This window comes from Gymnoscopelus braueri (genome assembly GCF_963280865.1).
Source record: "Gymnoscopelus braueri genome assembly, chromosome: 5".
NCBI lineage: Eukaryota > Metazoa > Chordata > Actinopteri > Myctophiformes > Myctophidae > Gymnoscopelus > Gymnoscopelus braueri.
The window spans coordinates 30865488-30887538 of NC_137606.1; the positions used below are offsets into that span (position 1 = coordinate 30865488).

Genomic DNA, 22051 nt, shown 5'->3' on the forward strand with positions numbered 1-22051 from the left:
AGCTTAATGCTCTCATTTGGCACCTCAACAAAGACAGGAAACAATCTGAGTAAATGGGGCTACACTACAATAGTTATGCCATATTAATTATTATTTTTCTTGGTGAAAAGGCTACAGTTGCTTATTCACAGCATGTTGCTTGTGGGGAGAAATTCTAAAGGTGAATAAATAAAAGCTCTACATCAATGCAGGACTTTCCTTTGTTATGACCAAGTTTGTGAACATCAAACACGCCAAACCAGCATGTTCATTTACTGTGTATATATATATATATTTAGAAAATATGTTAAACGTATATGGCTCAAACAATGGTTGCAGAATTTTAATTCTGTTATGCCCAATATATACTTATGTAATCATATGATGGGCATAAATTAAGCTTACTGAGATTGTTTTCTTCAGAGAGGATTAGAGTTGCACTGAGGAATACCACAGAAGACCCTTTTTGTAAAAGTTGTCATCCTAAATAATAATTATAATAATTATTATTATTAACAATAGCAATAATTATTATTATTATAACAATCTCCATATCGGGGGGAAAAAACAATTATGACAGTATATTTGAAAAAAGTATGATTCTTCTCTGAATTCATGTTGATATTTATTAAATCCATTAATTAGTATTAAGTCACCCTTCAGTAGCAGTTCTTTTGAATGACAATAAAGCTAAACACCCACTATTCATATTCATGTTGATGTGGACATCTTTAAAACCAGATCAAAAATGTTGAAATGTGCTCTGAAAGAATTCCCAGGGCTCTGTGTCCCATAATTGGTGTAAACCTCTCCCAAGGGCCTTGCAAAGCATTTAACAGAATACGTGCTTAGTTTAAATAATAGTTTCCCAGGAAATAAATTATATTTTTAAGCCTTTGTTGGAGCTTCATACTGTAGGAGCAGAGCAGACACATCAGGGCTCTTCTGGATGCAATTCCATTTAGATTTGTGGAAATAGATCTTTCCCCATAGACCATATCTGTTCTGAGATCTAATTATATTTGAAAGACTCTTGATATGATATCACTAACACAATTGATAAATAAACTAGAAAAAGTGCTCCTCGGAGCACAGGTCTCCGCCAGGTCAGGTACGTTATTGTGGCCTCCTGGTGGCGCTATAATAGGCCAATGTGAAAAGGGTGTCATTTCTTCTTAGGCCTTTCACGGCAATCAGACACTGCATTCATGATTTGAGGCTTTTGTTCCAAAAATGTGTTTTGCTAAATTAGACCTGCTGGTGGCGCTATAACAGGCCAATGTGCAAAAGGTGCCATTTCTTCCTCGGCCTAGTGGGAATGTGCGTGTGAAATTTCACGGAAATCGCAAGCTGCGTTCATGATTTGAGGCATTTTGTTCAAAACGGACCAATCCTGCAAACTTTGGAAGCCAACCTTAGCCAATGAGGATGGAATATGGAAAATGGGACAGATCCGTGTTGATCACATGACTATAGAGATACTGTGTACCGATTTGCATGACGTTTGGATAAAATCTGTAGGAGTAAATGGGTTTTGCACAAATCGGCCTCCTGGTGGCGCTATAGCAGGGCTATGTGAAATTTCAGAGGTTCTGAATTGGCATCCAGGGAGTGTGTGTGCACAGTTTCGGAGCGAGCGGGCCAACGGTGCCGGAGATTAGCTGTTCACAGACGGACACACACACACACGGACACACACACGGACGGACGGACAGGGGGCAAAACATACTCTCTCGCCATGCCTTTCGGCCTGGCGGAGACAATAATGATGGCACTAAATGTAGATAAGAGGTTATTCAAAATTGTTTATGGAAATGGAGGTTAATACTTAATTCCAGGGCTAAAACCTTTTAGCAAGATTGTTTACACATTTGAATATACGAAAAACACTACTGTAGATGATCTTCTTATTAGTTACATACTGTAAAAAAGAAAACGGGAAGAACCCCAAATCTTGGCAAGCAAGGCTGCTTGCCAATCCCTGCTTTTCAAAGATAAGCATTTCGATGAGGCAGCCTTGATTAGGATCAAGCTGGCTATTCACCCAGGCGACAAAATCAGTAATGTAAATTGCCACTGAAGAGCATGATTGCAGAATGAGATATCGTCACCTTCTCCAACAAAATGAAAGGCATTAAAGTACACTGGCTTTATTACTGGCATTAAAGCAATAGAACACTTTGATAGAGGTTTGGGTTGTGTACCTTGACATGATGTAACTAGTCCAATTGGTGTATCACTTTGTTGTACAGTAGAAAATTAATTGTTATATATTGTCAGAATCAGCTTTGTTTGCGTTTCTTTATTTGCTAAAAGAGTGACATTGAGAGCTGTTTCATCGTACAATGGAAGTCAATGAGATGCTATTGTTGTATTGTAACTACTACACAACCCAAACCTCTACCAAAGTGTCCTATTGCTTTAAAGGGCTAGGTATTATTATTTCTTTATATATTTCTTTATTTTATTTTATGCAACAAGCTCAGGCAGTGAGTCTTGTATTAGGAAATCTTGGCAAATGGGGTCAGCAAACAAAGACATTTGTGACAACACAACAAGCATGTAACCGTCTACAACAGAATGCACCAATGTTCTCAATCTCATATTACAGATGCTCTTTCTCCTCACCAACTGATGCTGACTTAGAATTATTATGTTTGTAGACGAATGCCAGTGTATCACTACGCACTGGAAACACTGGTATCGCTCAACACATTTTTTTTCAAAATAAAGAGTGACAAAATATTATTATATAGTTCCATTTAATTGGTCATTGCAGATTTGTCAAGTTGGAACGCAAGACAGTACAGCATTGTTTTGGTGCTAGTATCCAGTGAGCGCTAAGGATCATGCTAATGAGTCCACATGCCTTGCAGAGGCATGCATTTGTAGTCAAGCAATGGGAGTAAGCATTTGGAATCTGTTAAAACTTGATTACCTCTGGGCCAGTGAATTATTGATGCAAAGCAGGGGTTTAAGGCTGCCTTCAACTCTCATTAGTCTTTACCAGAGTTGTCCACAGAGTCATGAACTCCAGCCTCCATAATGAGTGTCATTAAACTTCTTTCTGAACTTCAGGTAGTGAATCTAGTGTGTGAATGTGCAGTTGTGTGTGTGTGTGTGTGTGTGTGTGGGGTGTGCTTACTTGGATAGAATTGTGATGAGGTAATTTTTTACAAGAGAGAGCCATCTCTCTGATGGCCTTCTCCACCTCCCCCAGTCCCCCCCCCCCTCCCCCCATTCTCTGTCTTCCTTTGGCTCTCTTGTGCCCTCGCCCCTGAGTCTCTCTTTCTTGTATTCTCGTTCTCCATTCTGAGTACATCTCTCTGCCTCTCTTCTCTTGATTTACCTCCTCGCTTCGCTCCCCCTATCCGTCCTGTTCCTCTGCTAGTTCTTACTGAGATAAATTTATGATGCTGACCTTTCCAGCAATAAGCTGCAAGTTAAACATACCATGCTTTCTATTGATACTCACGAGGGTAATTAAAACTACGCTGTAAAATCCTAAGTGTCCGTTGAACTCTTAGTGGACCCTTACGGGTCCAATTCATATTCTCCGAGTTAAATTAACACTAGGGATTTTACAGTGTATTCTTATGAGAAGGAAGCTGATAGGAAATATTTCCACTCGCTGTATCACAGAAAGGAGATTGCCTACAGAGAATATAAATTATTTCTATTTCACTACGTAAAAATCTTCAAAGCCCTAAACAGGTTACATTCAACTTGTGCTTTCAGATGGAATATCATCTTTATTTCTGCACATTGGTTATTGAATTCTGGCGCTGTCTGGTGTGACGGTCATGGTTAGTTTTGTCAGGACACTGCATCCCAATTCTCTCCACCTCTGAGATACAATGTTTGGACGGGGAAGGGAGAGATGGAGTGGATTTTTATGGAAAAGGATGATTGTAGGCCAGCTTGTCTGCGGGAGCCAGTTGAAATTGAGTCATCGAAGCGTCACAGGTTTTAGACCAACGCAATCAGCTGCGAGACGAGGATGCAGGTCGCCTATGGAAATGTGCTATTTACATGTTCCCGTCTCTTCCTTTTTTTCCCTCTTTTTTTCATTTACCCCCCCCCAATTTAGTAATTGGGGGGGGGTACTGTGTTGGCACTGCTGTTACATCCTACTGACTCACCTGCCAGTGAGGAGCCCCCACCAGGAGGACGTAGAGTCTTCGTCCTACTCATCCCGCCCAACACTCCCCACTGACAGGTGCCGCCCCAATCCGTAGGAGTATATGCAATGACCAATATCACTGTCCCCGCCCGACACTCCCCCGAACACGGGACAATTGTGTTCGCATAGACGCCCAACAAAGCCGGTTGCACCACGGTGGATTCGAACCCACAACCTCCGTGGAAGCAGGGACTTTACCACTGCACCACCCGAGCGCCTCCCTCCCGTTTCTTCCTGATTCTTCATGGAAATGAAAAGCTCGGGATCTGTCATGACAGTTTCATTGTTCCCCACAACAATTTGTGGGTGGCTCAAATGTTTATTATTCTTTTTTGTATTATTACTAGAAAGGCCTTTTCGCCATACATGTCGGGAACGATGCAAGTAATTTACACTGCTATGTGGCACAAATGTTAGGCAAAGCTCGTCCAATCAGTTAAGCCGAGTTAGTCGGGTTAGCCAATCAGGGGCTTATACTGGCTTAGTGGCACAAACGTGACATGATGCTCCACCAATCCATGAAGCCGACGGTTTGGGTTGGCCAATCAGGGAAGCCGATGCATACAATCTCCCGAACACTGATAATTTCTGCCTCTTTCTCAGATCAGATAAGATATTCAGCAAAGTTTTCCGTTCTGAATTGCTGTTCGGCTCTGCACACCTCAGAGTCATATGAGACACACACACACACACACACACCAAGTTTGGGACTGAGTGGTCGGACGCTGTCCGAGTTAAGCCAGACGACACACAGATTCCGTGAATTATAGTATAGATATTATTATTAGAGCTGCAGATTTTTTAGCATCTGAAGATGTTACCTGTGTCATGTTCCGTTTAAAATCTGAATTTTCCACCAGACTCAAGCTGCCTCTGTCACCCAGGGAGTTATACCCTTTTTTATTGCAATTATTTTCACCCCGGTTGTGTTACTATATATATGTCTGTTTATCTAACTAGTGGGATATAAATTCCCCAGGCTGAAATGAAAAATTCTGTGACCATTATAGCGAATCCACGCACCTGCTCTGGCGACACTAATGGAGATGATGGAGCTGCAGGTGTGCCCATAGGTCAGTGGGCCTTTATGCCGCTCTGCCACTCGGCAATGTCTGCAACCCTGCTTTAAGGAACTGTCATCATTGATTTGGGTCAATTAGGTGACAGCACTGCAGGGCCAGGCTACCTCATTCACTGACAAAGACTGTACCACATCCATGTGGAATATCCATTCCACATACTGTATTGTACACAAATGTATTGCTTGCTTTAAAACATTTATTTTATTTGCTGAGCAGAAATGCTCTTTTTCAGCAACGCCCTGCTTCACAACAAACACACATTAAAATGTGGGATCTACCCAGTACAACCACAGTCTACTGTGTTGGTCTCTGAGCGGAGGGGGGGGAGTGTTTGTCATTCACTTACCCACCCAGATGTAATCTGCTGGTCTGGGGAATCGAACCAGGAACCATGTTCCTCTAATCTTTCATATTGGTTCTCCCCCTTCTCTCTAGGGTTAGAGACATGTAACCGTCTCGATTCAAACCCAGGACTTTTACATGGGAGCCCAAACATCTGCCGCCTAGCTAAATGGCTCCATGCGCTGAGAAAAGCATCAGAACGGAGAGCGCCAAAAATTCTCCAGTCTCTCATTTTATCCAATATATTTCAAGGCTGATGCAGTCTTTTTATCTATGGAGCGGCTCCGGTTGAATACTGAATGTGTGAGAGGAGATAAACGAACACTAGGCTCATGCTTTGTAGCTCCATGATCAGACAACAGGCCAGCAAAATAAATCATGCACTGCCGGGTTGACCAGAACCAGGCCTCTGGGATTATCTCTCCCCAGCCACCTTTCATTTCTTTCACTCTGCTTACAGGCGTCTCAGCCAAGAGACGTCATGGGGCTAATCTCCATTTGTCATTGAAAGGTGCTTTGCAGCATTTTTGGCACCAGAGGTGCTGTTTCAATTCTTTGCTCTATAATTCAATAGATATATTGATTTCATACTTTCAATGGGAGCGCCAGCACTGAGTGGTGATGCAATGTACAAAAGTGATTGTGACTGGAAAGGAGATAGGACACAGGAATGATGGAGATGAGAGAACACAGACTGTAACAGGATTCCTCCGTTTCCTCTCTTCTTTCCATCGTCTGATGATTAATCGAAACCCATTAATGGGATCCGAGGCCAGTGAATTCAGTCTTAATTAGTTTCTTTTTTTACCCCTCGCTCTCCTTTGCTTTGACGGAGAGTATGCATTATCTCTACACAATGAGTGATTGGCAAACTGCTTATCTGATTCTTCCGCTGGTCACAAGTGCTTGTTATTATTATTGCTGCACTTTGCAGGATCAGGAGGCTTGAACCTCACCTGGGACTTGAAAACACACTGCTTTATGTCAGACAAAATGCACACTCACGTATCCGTTCACTCCCAAGCACATTCAGCAGATTCAGCAGCAGGACATTTAGAGGTGATATAGGGGTATGAGAGACATACCTTCTGGTCCTTCTCAAAGCTCTGCGTCTTCAGTTGAGGTTAATCTGTTGGGAGACGGGTATGTTGGGGTTTAGTGAGTAAATCCCCTTTCACCAAGGCATCAGGATCAGTGGGAGCTTTGTAATGTGGGGAGCAAGGCAGAGAAACATACCAGCACTAAATTAAAATGATATGACACCGATACAGTGTTTACCCCTGACCTCAGTGCTAATAATTCAACCGGGGGTGGAGATGAGTTCAAGTACTGTAATGGAAGAGCAGGCAATGCATCTCATCGTGTCATTGTCAGCACTCCCCTTTCGTCTCCTTGTACAGTATTGGTTTAGCACAACTATTCCAAAGGGAACATTATAGACCTGTCAGCAGGGGCCGGTTCTTATTTATATTTTTTTGAAATACTGAGAAAAAAAATCTTGGTCAGCAGAATTTTAAAAGCTTCCACAGAACAAAAAAAAAAGCATCTTCTGGTCATCATAATTTATGACAAGCAGTATATTCTTTATGACTACATTCTGTGCAAATACTTAAGCAGGCTAATTAAAATGTCTGGAGCTTGTGAGAATGTGAGAATGGCTTGGCAGTTGGCACCATGCCCTTGTGTTTGTTTGAGCCCAGATTAATGGGGGAGTATATACAAGATGAAGACGGCTTGCACAACTCATTAGAGGGAGTGTTTTAGTCACTTATCATAGCAGGGAAACTTTGGCTTCAGTTCCACTTAATCCTCAACTTACTTCAAACACGTATGACCTGCCACCTTTCTGCTTCAAAGTCTTGCCTAAAAAGAGATCTTTGCTGTCACAATCATCCCAGCTACAGTAACTGTATCTACCGTAGACTTTATTTTAGTGTGGACAACTTAAAACTTTTGAAGATGCTGTGAGATGTAATTCTATTTAGCAGAGAGGGACAAAAATTTTTGGGGTATGCCAACATTGCTATCATGTATTTTACAGGATTTCCCAAGAACTGCATTAGCAAGGCCTGTAATATTGGTCTATAAAGATGATTAAATAATTGTATGTAAACATGTTGCTAACACTTTGGCAGCTTCACTGCGAAATGGACACTTAAACTGACAGTGTTGAGCTACCTCACCACACGAGCAAGTGGCTTCCTGTTAACCTTAGTCTCAATATGTAGTAAGGGTACTCAGTAATATTTACAGCGCAATAATACTGTTGCTGAGCCAAAAGTGGACAGCTGGGCTATTTGCTATGTAAACATTTTGAGGGTGTTCGATTGCCACTGTACCCGACTATAATCATTTAATTAAGTAACACAGTCTGGGTTGCGACATTTACACAACCTGTCCCAATACCAATTAAGCTCTTTATGTGCTAGTAATTATCACCAAACCAGTGACAGAGATCAGAAGAATAATCTGTACAGCAGTGACTTCATTTATACACACTGTTCTTCTTATCTAGTCTTGTTCAGAGAAGGTCATCGATTGCCATGATCCCTTTTCACACTACTGTGTGTGAGTGTGGTCTCTGATCTCTGTCCTTTGTGTTCTGTCAGACCTGCGGGAGATAGTGTTTGTCATCCAGAGCCAAAGCAACTCCTTCCATACGACACAGGCAGAAAGGCGGAGAGCAGAATTGCTCAAGCAGGCAGAGAGTCTTACAAAGGTAAGTAACACACACACTTGCGTGCGGACACACACTCTCTCTCTCTCTCTCTCTCTCTCTCTCGCTCTCTCTCTCTCTCTCTCTCTCTCTCTCACACACATAATATACCTGTTGTACAAGAGAATGTAAAAAAATACTCATCCATATACAATCTTTAGCTATACATAATAATGTAGTGTGTGCAGTTTATGAACAGAGTTGCACAAATCACAATGTGGTGTTCTGTGGTGAAGCTGCATACAAGAACATTGGTATAGCGTCTTCTCCGCTTTGCCAAACTTCTTGGGGGCATGTCAACTAATGTTGGGAAGGTCTGGGTCTCCTTTGGCCAAATAGAAATGTCAATCATTATAATTACTTCAACCATAAGTTTACATGCATGGATTATCAATTACTTTCACCTACAGTATGTCCAGAGGTGGCTCTGTTTCATGTCATTGCACAATCAACTTTTGAGGGGACAGGCATACTTATGGTATGAGAAATGTGTTTCTTAATAACATAAATACATGATTGCATTATTTCCATTTTATTATTGCATTACATCATTATAAATTAATGTTTTACTTTTTAGCAATTCAGATTCATTTTACATAATGATCTGCATACTGTAAGTTTAAGTGCAAAGCAATACTGAGCTATATAACAAGGCTGTAGCAACCTATGGCTGTTTGACCTAGGCAATCGGTGGGATGAAACATCTTCAAAAGTAAATAAAATCCACATAAACAACCCTGAACCCACCCAACACAACCCACATAATAGCCTATTATATTTTCTGATTGAAGGGCTGAGCCACACTTCAGATTGTGCAATCAAATTGGCATCCAGACACAGCTGACACCAGAATGTCACAGAGCATGAACTATGCAGGCAACCAATGATCACATTTAACCAATATACATGATGTTAGAGAGAGAGAGAGAGCACTTGACTGGATCATTAAACTATTGTCCTCCTTTGGAAGCCCTGTCGAATCTATGCAGTCTAATAAAGGTCTCAAGTCAAGTCATTGGGTTAAATAGCATTGCAAATCTAACTTGCAGTACACATCATAAGGAGGTCAAGTTTTAAAACAACAAGACAACTAACAAGACAGGACTATAGTTTGAGGTCGGTAGACTGGTGCACTCAGTCGTTAGTTACTTGCACAGTGTTTTATCAGAGTTCCATGCAGGCACCAACGAACTATGCCATCAGCGCTGAGATTCATAATGTTTGTGAAATGTTTTTAAAAGAAAATGCATTTTATCTTCGAGGTCAAGGTATTTGGCAAATATTTTTGAAGATATTTCTCCTCCTGCTTGGGGGCCCATTCCAATCTGCCCATGTGGCCCAGGTTTTCTTTTTTGCTCTCAGTGGTTCGGCAGGGGTCATCAATCATGTCAAAGCCTTTATTCTGTAAAACCTCAAATATGGAAACGTTTTCAGCAGGAAACTAAATTCTACGCTGGTGGGCAGTGTGATGTAGCCAATAGCCAAGTCAAGAGTTTCTTCATAAATTGGCATGTTGATTTGAAATGTACTCAAAAGACCTGGCAGAATCAATATTCTGTTGTTGTCTCTGCCAGGCCGAAATGCATGGCAAGAGAGTATGTTTTACCCCCTGTCTGTCCGTCCGTCCATCCGTGTGTCCGTGTGTCCGTCTGTGACCAGCTAATCTCCGCCACCGTTGCCTTGATCGCAGCGAAACTGAGCACACACACTCCCTGGATACCAATTTCGAACTTCTGCCCCATATTTTTCACATGGGCCTTTTATAGCGCCACCAGGAGGCCAATTTGTGCAAAACATATTTTTTGACAGTACTCCTACAGATTTTGTCCAAAAATCCCGCAAATCGGTACACAGTATCTCTATAGTCATTAAACGAAACGGGTCTTTCAGATTTTTCATATTCCATCCTGATTGGCTAAAAATGGCTTCCGAAGTTTGCAGGAGTACTCCGTTTTGAACAAAATGCCTCAAATCATGAACACAGCATGCAATTTCCGTGACATTTTGCACGCATATTTCCACTATGCCGAGGAAGAAATGGCACTTGAAAATTTTCAAATCAGCCTCATGGTGGCGCTATAACAGGCGGATTCATGTTTGTACCTATAACTGCACCGATCTGTGTAAAACTTTGTATGCGCACTCCCTAGAGGTCAAGGAAAAACCTTAGCCCTGCATTTTTCACATCTGCCTTTTATAGCGCCACCAGGAGGCCGACTTACGTAAAACATTTTTTTTATATTACATATATATATATTACATATATATTACTATATATTATATTCCTTCCGATTTTATCCAAATTTCACGCAAATCGGTACACATGATCTCCATAGTCATGTGATCAAGACGGATGTGTTTGATTTTTCATATTCCATTCTCATTGGCTAAGATTTACATCTAAAGTTTGCAGTAGTGACTTGTTTTCAACAAAACTCTGCAAATCATGAACGCACCGTCCGATTGCGGTCAAACTTTGCACACACCTTCACACTATGTTGAGGAACAAATGCCACCCTTTTAACATTGGCCTGTTATAGCGCCACCAGCAGGTCTAATTTAGCAAAACAAATTTTTTGCACAAAATGCCTCAAGCCATGAATGCAGTGTCCGATTGCCGTGCAAGGCCTAATAAGAAATGGCACCCTTTTCACATTGGCCTATTATAGCGCCACCAGGAGGCCACAATAATCTACCTGACCTGGCGGAGACCTATGCTCCGAGGAGCACTTTTTCTAGTTGTTTTTGTTTTGCTTAAATTTTCAGTTTATCTGGTCAAGTCACAGCATTTTTATAAACTCTTGTATAAAGTCCCATTCAATAAAACTAATTATTAGGCCTACTATTGCCATCAACATTATTCTTGTCATTAGGAGCACACACCCCTCAGTTCCTCTGTCTTTTTCATCCACTGTGTACACCAGACAAGAGGAGAAGTGCCAGTGTGTTGCGTGCACTTGTACCAGTCTGCTGGTGTGTCATCCGGTGCATCGTAGCTTGGTGCATTTGGCCTAGCAGATGAAACAGGATGCCAAGCCACTGAGGTGGGAAGAAAATATTTTTGCAGTCTTTAATCTTGGCAGTTCTCTGTGACATGACAAGATTGAGACTGTGTGCATAGCAGTGAAGTAAAGTGCCTGAGGAGTGTTCTCGTTTACATTTGCTTGCACGCCAATCAATCACAACGATACCACTGTGTGTGTGTGTGTGTGTGTGTGTGTGTGCAGCCACACTCCTCTGAAAACCAAAGGACATGGCTATCATTTGCATCCTCATACCTTAAAAATTCAAACAAAAAAACTTTTGCACTCTATCCTCTATAATGTAGTGCAGCACATATGTACATCTTTTGGGGTAACATTGCTGATTTCCGTTATCTTGTTGATGCTGACAGATGCAATGGGTCTCACCTCATCCTTCATTGTCATCCATTATTGTGGGTATGACCGTGTTGGTTAGGTCATTTGGGATTTTGTTGGATGCATCAACTATCACCAACATTTCTTTCACCAACAAGGTGAACATGTAAATCATGTAATTTGCTGATAAAAAAAGTGGTTTAACTGGGTGGAGTGATGTAGCCAATAGCCATCAGCACTGTGAAGAGTTTCCGCTTAGTACTGATGGCATCAAGGCCGCCGAATGACAACACAGTGTATTAAGTGCTTCCAAATCTCCAGTCCCTCTTTTACCTGACTTTGTTGTTTGGCAAGAGTGCGAGTGTCCTGGCGCTGCTGCAAAATTGTCAACTGTTCTTTGATGTAGTGTATTTCTTTCTTTTGATGGTGCTGGACTGATTTGGACTAACTTGCGGTGCCACTCTTTAATAGCTTCTTTCCATTAGACAATTGTGCACGCACAATAAGGTTGAACAACAGAGACTCACAGCGGTACACTACAGCCTCTGGCTTTTGGCACTTCCTGTCATCCATGGGTATCACTGGTAATTGCTCTCCTGGAAATGCTTTTCAAAACCTTTGCCCCTTTGTACCAAACAAGGCAGTGCTGGCACTGGTCTCCCATTCTCTTTAGCATTCATCTTCTCATCAAGTTGTTTGAAGGCAATGCCATCAAATTAGCAACAATACCCCCCATTCTGAAACACAGCACAGTGACTATGACATGGAAATCCTTACTAAATGGTTTATGGATTTTCAGTCTTCATTATTTGTAGCAGAAATTAAGACAAATTTTCACTCTGAAACATAGCAGTCAGTGACTGCCAGTCACCATCCTCAAACTTTCCCACAAGCTAGCAGATAAAATGCAGTATGTATTACTGTACTGACAGGGACGAGGACTACTAGTCTTTTTGGAAGTGGAAAGAGCGTTTGCTCAGAATAACAGTGGTTCAAATTGTGATTGTGGCAATCAAATTCTTGACTGGTTTGAACGTACAGCAAAGTAAGGAATTATATGACTGTAGTCCTTTTATAATGACAAAGGCCAACAGTTCACACTGTATTTTTTTGATGTCCCAACCAACCTGTTGGTTTGATATTTGTTAGGGATTTTACACTGTTTTCAGTGGTTTCGTATTTTGTTTGTTCACGTGACATGCTGCGTGGAGTGCGTGCTATGTAATTTACTGGTGCTATGTAATTTATTGGTGCTATGTAAGTTTATTGGACTATTTAGTGTGGTTGCCTGAAAGGGCAACACACGAATATTACTTGGGCGACTTTATTAGTGTGGTTGCCCGAAAGGGCGCCTTTCTTTATTCTACCTTTCTAGAGCAACCAAAATTTTGGCACGCTACTCCTCCCACAGTTTTTGCGGCACACACTCGAGCCATATGTCAATATGCCGGCTTCATTGGTAATCCTGTGCTTCCCTAAGAGATATGTTGTATAGTTTAATTTATATTAATTTATTTGTGAATAAATGTTCTCTATTGACTTGAAAAATGTGAAAACTCATATTCAAGTATTTTTCTCTCAGAAACAGTAATGGCTACAGTTACAACACTTGGAGGGGTGTAGTCCAGTTCATAGTCCAGTGGCCTACATAAGAAAAAATTATTACACCAGTCAGTCTCATGCTGGCGCTATAACAGCCCACTTTACGTTTTGGCCTATAACAGTTGTATGTTGTAGAATTAAAATGTATTTTCCCTGGATTCCTTGGGTCATGATGCAACTCCCCATATAGGCCACGCCCATTTGCGTCTGTACAGATTTTCCACCATTTTGAACATTCTTCAAAACTCACTTGTTGCTCCTCCTCCTACAGATTTTGTCCAAATATCACAAAGGTTGGTACACATGATCTCTGGACCTATGTGATAAACATACATAAGCGGTATGTCCCTACCCTACCGTTCGTCCCATAGACTGTAAAAAAGAATGGACAAAGCGACGCCATTGGTTTCTACAGACCATAAATGAAGCCGATTGTTCAGGAATTTCAAATCTTTCTATATCGCGTCATATCGTGTCATATCCTGCGCAATGCAACCAGACCAATATTGGTTGGGTAGCTTGTCAATCAAGAGCGGGGGCAGGGAATGAATGCTATTGGCTGTGTAGCTTGTCAATCAAATTATCCCGCCCCTGGTAGAGCATACCCTACTTTATCGTCAATTTTAAAATAAATGGGACCATAATTTACCAAAACGCATATCATGATGATTGAAAGAAGACTTTAAACTAGCGACTCGAAGCATATCGTCGGTGTCCAGGACAAACCAGCTAACCCCATTTTCAGCTTTTAAATTTTTTTCATAAATCAACGCTATTGAACACCCTTTACGTCTGTGTAAAAAGAAAATGTTTGAACCAATGAAAGGTATTAAAAAGCGGCTCTGACAAAACCTAACAACTCCATTGGATCCTCAAACTGTCCGTCAACACCATGCAACTCCCCCCCTCTCCTCTCCTACAGGCAGAGCGCGCTGGCGCAGTGAGAGAGGAGGAGCACGCAACACATAAACAAACTAAACGGCAGGGTTTTTCTCCCCGTAGTCTGTTAAAGCTTTGCAGTGTACCTGTTTACCAAACTTAGCACTGACGCTAATGTTATGAAAACAAGTAATAATATTTCTAAAATCTATGAAGTGTTTAATGAGGAGAGCAATGTGACAAGAAGAAAGGAGTTCATAGCATTTCTGTCGCGCTTGTTCTACTCCAACTCAACTCTGTGAACCCCTCTTTGCAGAAGTTATTGTAATAGTTAAAGTCCTGTTTATTATTGTAGGCCTATATAATAAGTGTCATGAAGCATCAGGGCATTAATTCACACGTTGTTGTGATGCATTGTGAGCTTGGAGATCCATTGTTAGCTTTTGGGAATTTATACCCTTTTGAAACCTCCCTCAGTGGAGCTATTGTTGTTCGGACTCCTAACTCCATTTCAGCTGGATTTCTGCTCGTATGAAACTACTAACTCCACTTGCGCTGGATTTGGGTAAATTGTTGATAATATAATGACACATGCAAGTATCTGACAATATATAAAGTCACTATACCAACTTTGATGAGGCAGTATTGCTTTGTTTTAAAAATATAAGGTTTCTTCATTTCCTGAAAAACGTATATTTTGTTTTTTCGTTTCCTGAACAATGAGCGTTTTGGAGTTAGCAGGTTCGCGCTGGACAGCAGAGATATAGTATTTATGACAATATTTATTAAGGTAAGAAAATCAAGTCTAAAGTTCGTCAAAAACCTACCCACTTGCATTGAGAGAAATTCTTTCTGACACCAGCAGGGGTTAAACAGCGAAACTACAGGCCATTCATATGAACTGTCACTTGAACTCACTTCCTATATAGACTCAATTTCAAAGGCCAATGCTGGGCCCTTGGTTCGTCCGTAATAGGCTTCCAAAGTTAGTGGGAGGGGCCTATTTTACAAAAAATGCCAACAATCATGAAGAAAATGTGCAATCAACCCCAAATTTGAATCACATGTTGAGGGTCGTGTACTCAACGAATCGCCAAAAGCATTTCCACTTTGACCCATAGGGGGGCCCCACAAATGCACAAAATGTAACCGTTTGAGGCAAATTAAAACAAGATTTTTGGGGGGATCAGTCCTCTCAAAAGGAAAGGTCAGTCCTCTCAAATGTCAATCGCACGTTGCATGGGCGCCTTTCTATTTATATTTACTTTTATGTGTTTATCCTGGGTTTAAGTTATATTGTGATTACTTGTATTTCTTTTTCCAAAATCAAATATGAGTCACTAGTGCACTAGCCTCGATCTCCAGACTTTAATTGTTTAGTTTTGCTAAAAAATAAAAGCCTGGAGGAACGCGTCGGTGTACCCGGTATAGGAAGTGTTTCATTTCCCCAACCAACCAGAGTGCAGTGGGCGTCGCTCGTAATGTTGTGTTAACGGGGCGGGGGTTGACGGCAGATCGGTGAACCAATGAGATCAGGCGCAGTCTCTCTGCGCCTCTATACACCCGCCCCTCTATACACGAAATCAGGAACGTTGGTGCAGCCTACTAGTGCACTGACAACTTCCCACCTATAAACTGTTCGTTGGATCCCCGGCCAAGCCGGGAAACAAAATCCTAGTCTGTACTAGTAGATCCTAGTCTGCACAATAGTGGGCAGGAACTTTACCCCTGTGCCACCTAAAGGCCTTCAGGACAATTTTCCGAAAACATGCAAACAGGGTTTTTAAAACCTGAAATAATTGATGTATATCACATATTTCACGAAAACCTATTTTGCAAAACCTATTTTTTTAATAATACTCCTATACATTTTGTCCAAACATCATGCAAATCGGTACATATTATCTCTATAGTCAAGTGATCAAGACGGTTCCGTTTGATTTTTCATATTCCATCCTGATTGACGAATTCCGAACATTGCTGGCCCACAATAACCTACCTGACCTGGCGGAGACCTGTGCTCCAAGGAGCACTTTTTCTAGTTTCTGTCTCTCCTTCAGTCACCGTCACAACCCCTAGCACTCATTTATCTAAATTATAACTAATCATAACTAATCAGAAACTATCTGAGGAGCACAAGAGGACAGAGTAGACTGAGTGGATTGACTATGTCATCAATTGAAAATGATTGGGTGAAGAAGTGGGACATATACATATGGGGCACATACTACGTATCAGTCGTAAGGATCTGTTCCGTTCGTTGCCCTGCAAGAATGCAAGCAATTAGTCTCTTCAACTCCATGACCAGCCGCTAGGCCTATGAACTGGACTAATGGTCTTAGTTTTAGTTATTTATGGGTCTATGTGCAACGACAAAGGATTATCGTTATTCCCAGAGACACCTTTTTAATGCTTTTTATGCTTATTCATAATATATTCTTTATATTTGTCTTCTCTCAGTTTTAACCTGTACCCCCTCTCTTTTTGTGATGTGTTTTTAACTATCCTTGCTGTATGCCTGTATGAGCTATGGGATATCTCAATTTCCCCTCGGGATTAATAAAGTATCTATCTATCTATCTATCTATCTATCTATCTATCTATCTATCTATCTATCTATCTATATCTATCTATATCTATCTATATCTATTCTATCTATTCTATCTATTCTATCTTATCTATCTTGTGGATGACTTTGCAGAGCACACAGCTCGCCAAATGCATTTCAAATAGTGGTGAGTACTTGATGAACTGACAGGCCGCTGTGCCAATTTTTCTATTTACATTAGGTATTGCTCATTAGTCAAAGGCAAGTGGGTTCCAAAATTACATTATCGCTGCAGTGGTGTTGAACTCTGTGCTTGTGATGTGTGCCTTTTTGTGCAGGCAGGCATGCACTGTACTGTTGTTTGGTTTCTCAATTGTCTATTGTAACTAATCAATCATCAACATTAAAGTAATACAAGGCAGGTCCACAAATAACGATTTTTAGCAACCTCTGCTGGTCACTACCGTCACTGCATGTATTTAGCATAGTCCTGCATTACCCGGAATTCCATTTGTTTTCACCGGAAGGCGTAAGCGTTTCAAAAAGCGTTATTTTAATTGTTTTATACAATCTGCGGATCGTTTCTCTTAGCCAGTGGAGCATCAGTTACCGTGGGCTGTGTTTTCTTTTGCTGTTGTTTTTCCATCTTCAAATCCTATAATGTCTTAAAAACAGCCTGAGATTCCTTTTTGTTTGTAGTTTGTAGTTCATGGCCAAACAGGAAACCGGTGCGGTAGTTCCTGGCCAAACAGGAAACCGGTGCATTTCCGTTTCCGTTTTCCGGCCGGATGACGTCATTTTCGCAGGAAACACGCCCCTGTCCACTTTCAATAGAAAATATGTTTATAAAAGGCTTTCGAGGGTGAAATTCATGGAGTGGGTGTTGTGAAACATTTGCCACTCACAAAAGATATACAATTTAACTTTAGTTATTATTTTTTTAAAGTTACCTAGTATTACTTTAAGTAAGACATATTAATAGGCAATCCAAAATGGTCTAAATAGGGAGATTACTTAACTTAGCTTTAGGTGTCCTGTCAGCCCCCCTGCTGTGCAGTGGTCATCTACATGTTTTTGCCATGATTTCTTTAAGGATTTGATGGTAAGACTTAATGTGCACATTCATACATGTAATTAAGGCTTAGTTAAGGCTTTATTTATCAATTTATCATTAATTCATCATTAATTACTGATAATGAATGAGGAAGTCACTATCTATAAAAAAAAAACATCACATGGATGCACCTAGGACGTATCATCAGTGTTGTAGCCTGCGGTCATCGGGTGTTTCGGGTCTCCCAACAACATACACCCTCGCCCAGGTGACCCAGCCGGGGTTTATCAAGCCCCGACTTACGTCCCAGTAGCTCCCCACGGTCAGTCCTCTTCGGGAAAGACAGGGCCACTCAGTCCGCTTCTCCGGAACTACTCTGCCGGGACTGGGGGAGGCTCTGGCACGTGGGGGGACTAGGCTCAGTGGGTGGCCTCCTGGTCGGGCTCCTCCTTCGTCTCTCCAGGACCTGAGTGATCCAAACATTTCCTTCTGGCGTGATGGTTTCTTGGGCCGTGGTGGTACTGCAGGCTCCACTTGCGGCTTGCTTGAATGGCCCTCCTAAAGGCCTCATCGTGGATTTGTTGGGCTTCTTCCTCCCGGAAGACACAGGCTGGGGCGCCAACCCATACTGCTCCCGGGATGCCGTCTACATTCCGGCTGTCACCCGTCTCTCAGGATAATTAGCTAATTAACTATTGATTAGACAAAGTTAATATATCATTAGTTAAGGGCCACACGTGGTGGTTTGTAGATCAGCTTTTTTCGGTGGCTCCTATGCCTAGGATGAGTGCTCATAGGCGAGTAGGAGTAGCAAGGAGAGTCGAACTATGGTATTTGTTCCAAAGCTTTCATGTGGTGCATTGCTGTGTGTTAGGCTGACGGGGGTCTCCCAAGTTGGACTGGCTCACTGGATACTGATGGTCCCCCCAGGTGGGTCATGGTTTTCATCATATAATCATTACTTAAAGGGATAGTGCACCCCCAAAATGACTTTTTTTCTATCGATTAGTCACCCCATGGAGACTTGAATTCATGGATATTTTTTGTTTTTTGTCGCATTCCTAAGCCAGTAATTTTGATGACCGGCAGCGATTCCGGTAGGAGACACAAAGAGTGTCCTTTGTGTGTCCTACCGGAACCGCTGCCTACCGGTCCGCTGGTCATCAAATTATTGGCTTAGGAGTGTGACAAAAAATATCCATGAATTCAAGTCTCCATGGGGTGACTAATCGATAAAAAAAAAGTATTGTTTTGGGTGAACTATCCCTTTAAGCCTCACCCTCAAATGTCCGGTAAATTGTAATCATGCTGGTCTTTCTGACCGGTAGTTTAAAATCCTACCTCGACCTCTGATATACATATATAGTATATACATATATATATAGTATATACATATATATAATATATACATACACACACACACACACACACACACACACACACACACACACACACACACACACTACTTTTTTTTTGTTGGGAGAGGGACAGGGGGCATCGGTTAAAGATTTAATACAATTTGTAAAGCTTCAGTGAACATATCAGCATCATGTTATGGCAAGACCACATTTACAGGTCAATATGTCTTCCGTCCTGCCTCTAGTCATTAACTTCTATTATATGACAGTTTAAATCTGGTGTAAACCATTATTATTTTCCATCTGGTTGAATAGTGAATGTACCATATCTAATTGTGATACTGTTGGACATGAAATAAGGAAAAACCTTTCTTTCTTAATTTAACTCCATGAGTGAACGAACACTCAGGCTCTTGCTCTGTATGTATCCCCTTTTATGTGCTATACTGTCCACTTAAAATCTTTTCATGTGATATGTTTTGTACCTTCACTTGAATACAAGTTAATGATTGATAAGTATTTTGATTTGTATTTTGATATTTTGTTAAGTTTGTGTTGTATGCCGCGATACAGTATGTTTGACTGCATCAGGGCTGTACTGTACTAGTTTTATATTCAAGGCCTCAGTCTTGAGAAATGTCTCATTGCAAGATTTCTATGGTCTCTGTCTGACCTTGCCACATCTGTTTTGACTTGGTGTTGTCTGTCTCCATTCCAACCACTGTGAGCATATTCAATTCAATTCAGTCTTTATTAGCGGCCTCGGGTCCATAGAATACATTAAATAAATAAATAAATAAAAACAGGACATAAAATACAATATTGAAAAAGGTAAATACATAAGACTTAACCCACAGGCAGAACACACAGGTACTTCAGCCAGTGCACTCTTATTCTGTCTGTATAGCGTGAACAGCTCATTATGGGGCTTGTGAGTGCTACAATGATGCTGTTTGCAGATACATCCAGTCGTTGCATGAACTTCTACATTCTCATTGCATCATTATATGCAACTTGCAACCTTTGCATACTAGATTCTTTCTAGTAGTATTATTTTATTTTATCCCAAACCCACCATCCAGTACTCAATGACACTGTCAACCTTGACACATGGTTATCTTGAATTATGTCAAACCTCTCTGGGAGATGGGATCCAAAACACAGACTACGAAAGGATGAGCCAACCTGTTTTAATAATGTAGATGTTTATTTTAAGTCGATTGATAAATGGCCTAGAAGTAAGGGTAAAGGCTTACGCTTTTTACTGAGCGGAATCTCCCCCGATGTGACGAATGTCACTGTCAGCAGTCTGATACAATAGAGTGAAAGTGTCCAATTTGATGAAATTTTAAGAGAGATATCGAAATTCGCTATAATATCAAAAAAAAACTAAGCGGACAATCTGGGAACATTCTCAGTCAAATCATGTGATGTTAACGCCGAAGTACAACGACGTTCTATATGCTCACAACACTGTAAGTCTGCTGTGGAAAGCCAAAAGAATTTAATTTAACTTGCCCTGGGCGATGAAGCGGGTCCATTTGGTTACATTTGTACACTCTGAATTAAATTACTGTGTACTCTGAAGTGTCCTTGTCTTACAGCTGTTAAAACCTTAGTTTTGTATAGGCAGCACCGTTGTAAAGTTGTAATGCACTGCAGAAGGAATTCCTTTTCGTTTTTCAGGACTGAACATTCTCATAATCGGTAGGCTAGGACTGTAACGTTAATTTATTTTGGTTTAAACATTAAAAAATGTCAAGACTTCATAATGTTTGAAGTAGAGTGATTATATACACCTCACGGTAAAGGACTTTATAAATAAAAATTGTTCATAATATGTATTTGACCGCTTTTTATTAACTGATGAAAATTGAGATGCATCATAGAATCGAATCGTTAACAGTTGAATCAGAATTGGATTAAATCGTACTTACTCGGGGGAAATATAGTTTTGACCTTCAGGCACTACTACTTGTCAACCAGTAGTGGCCACCACAGGATCTAAATTTGTCAATTGAAGAGCAGCGACTATAACCACCATAGTTTGTGTTAGTTATACAGTATCTATCTATAAATGCACAGAAATTATGTGTCTGCCTTTCTCACGCATAACCAGCTTCAAACTTTACGTGTATATCGCTGAGGATCCAAGGCCGGTGTTGTGCCTAGTGGGAATTCAATTGGATCAGTGGTTGTCAAATGTCCATACATAAAAAAAATTACCTTCAAAATCACTCTTGATAATTCTTGAGTTGAGTTCTCTCTGCATGTTCTGAGCCTTTTCTAGCTGCAATGATAAATGACCTGTTCTGGCAGCTGGGGGAGCTGTTGAGGGAATTTTCAATGAAGGCGCATGTTGTGTTTGAAAGGGCAACTCCGGACATTCTCCAGACATTCTCTGGACATTGTCTGGAGTTCATACGGGAGAACAGCTACTGGATAGTGGATATTACGTTTTTCTTTCTTTATTTAGGATTGTTCAAATACCACTCACACCCTTTAGCCTCTAATTCCACAATTTTAGATGGCTTTGCGCTATTTGCTATTGCACAAATAATTGGTATGGCATCTGTAAATAATACAAGGTAGCTTGAATCAATTCCACTTCAAGGTACCTTGTATTATTTACAGATTCTTCTTCTTGGTAGTATTTACAAGGTAGCTTGACGCTGAATCAATCGTATTCCCCTATGCCGATTTATTTCATTTGTGGATCTACCACATGGATTTTTGCCAGACCCAGGGGGTCGGCCTACAGGAGGCTACTGTTTGTCTGTCGGTCTGTCGGTCGGTCTGTCCCTCTTTTCCTCCCCAGCCATTCAGGAACGCTTCAGATTTCAACCACCAGGGGCAACAGAGCAGGTCTGGACTTGCTACCATTTGAAGCAGCCGTGAATGGGGCCACTAACAAACATTGAATTACCTTTAATTCAACTGGTTTAAACA

At 41.1% G+C, this 22051-nt stretch overlaps 1 protein-coding gene across 2 annotated transcripts in view; it reads left to right on the plus strand.

Moving 5' to 3' along the window:
• The window catches only part of b3glcta (beta 3-glucosyltransferase a), a 73838-nt gene that overhangs the window by 29969 nt on the left and 21818 nt on the right, over positions 1–22051 (plus strand). For both annotated transcript variants that reach the window (XM_080429676.1, XM_080429677.1), the window contains exon 4: positions 8196–8305. In XM_080429676.1, the coding sequence (XP_080285802.1) occupies positions 8196–8305 (110 nt within the window). The remainder of the gene's footprint in view (positions 1–8195; positions 8306–22051) is intronic.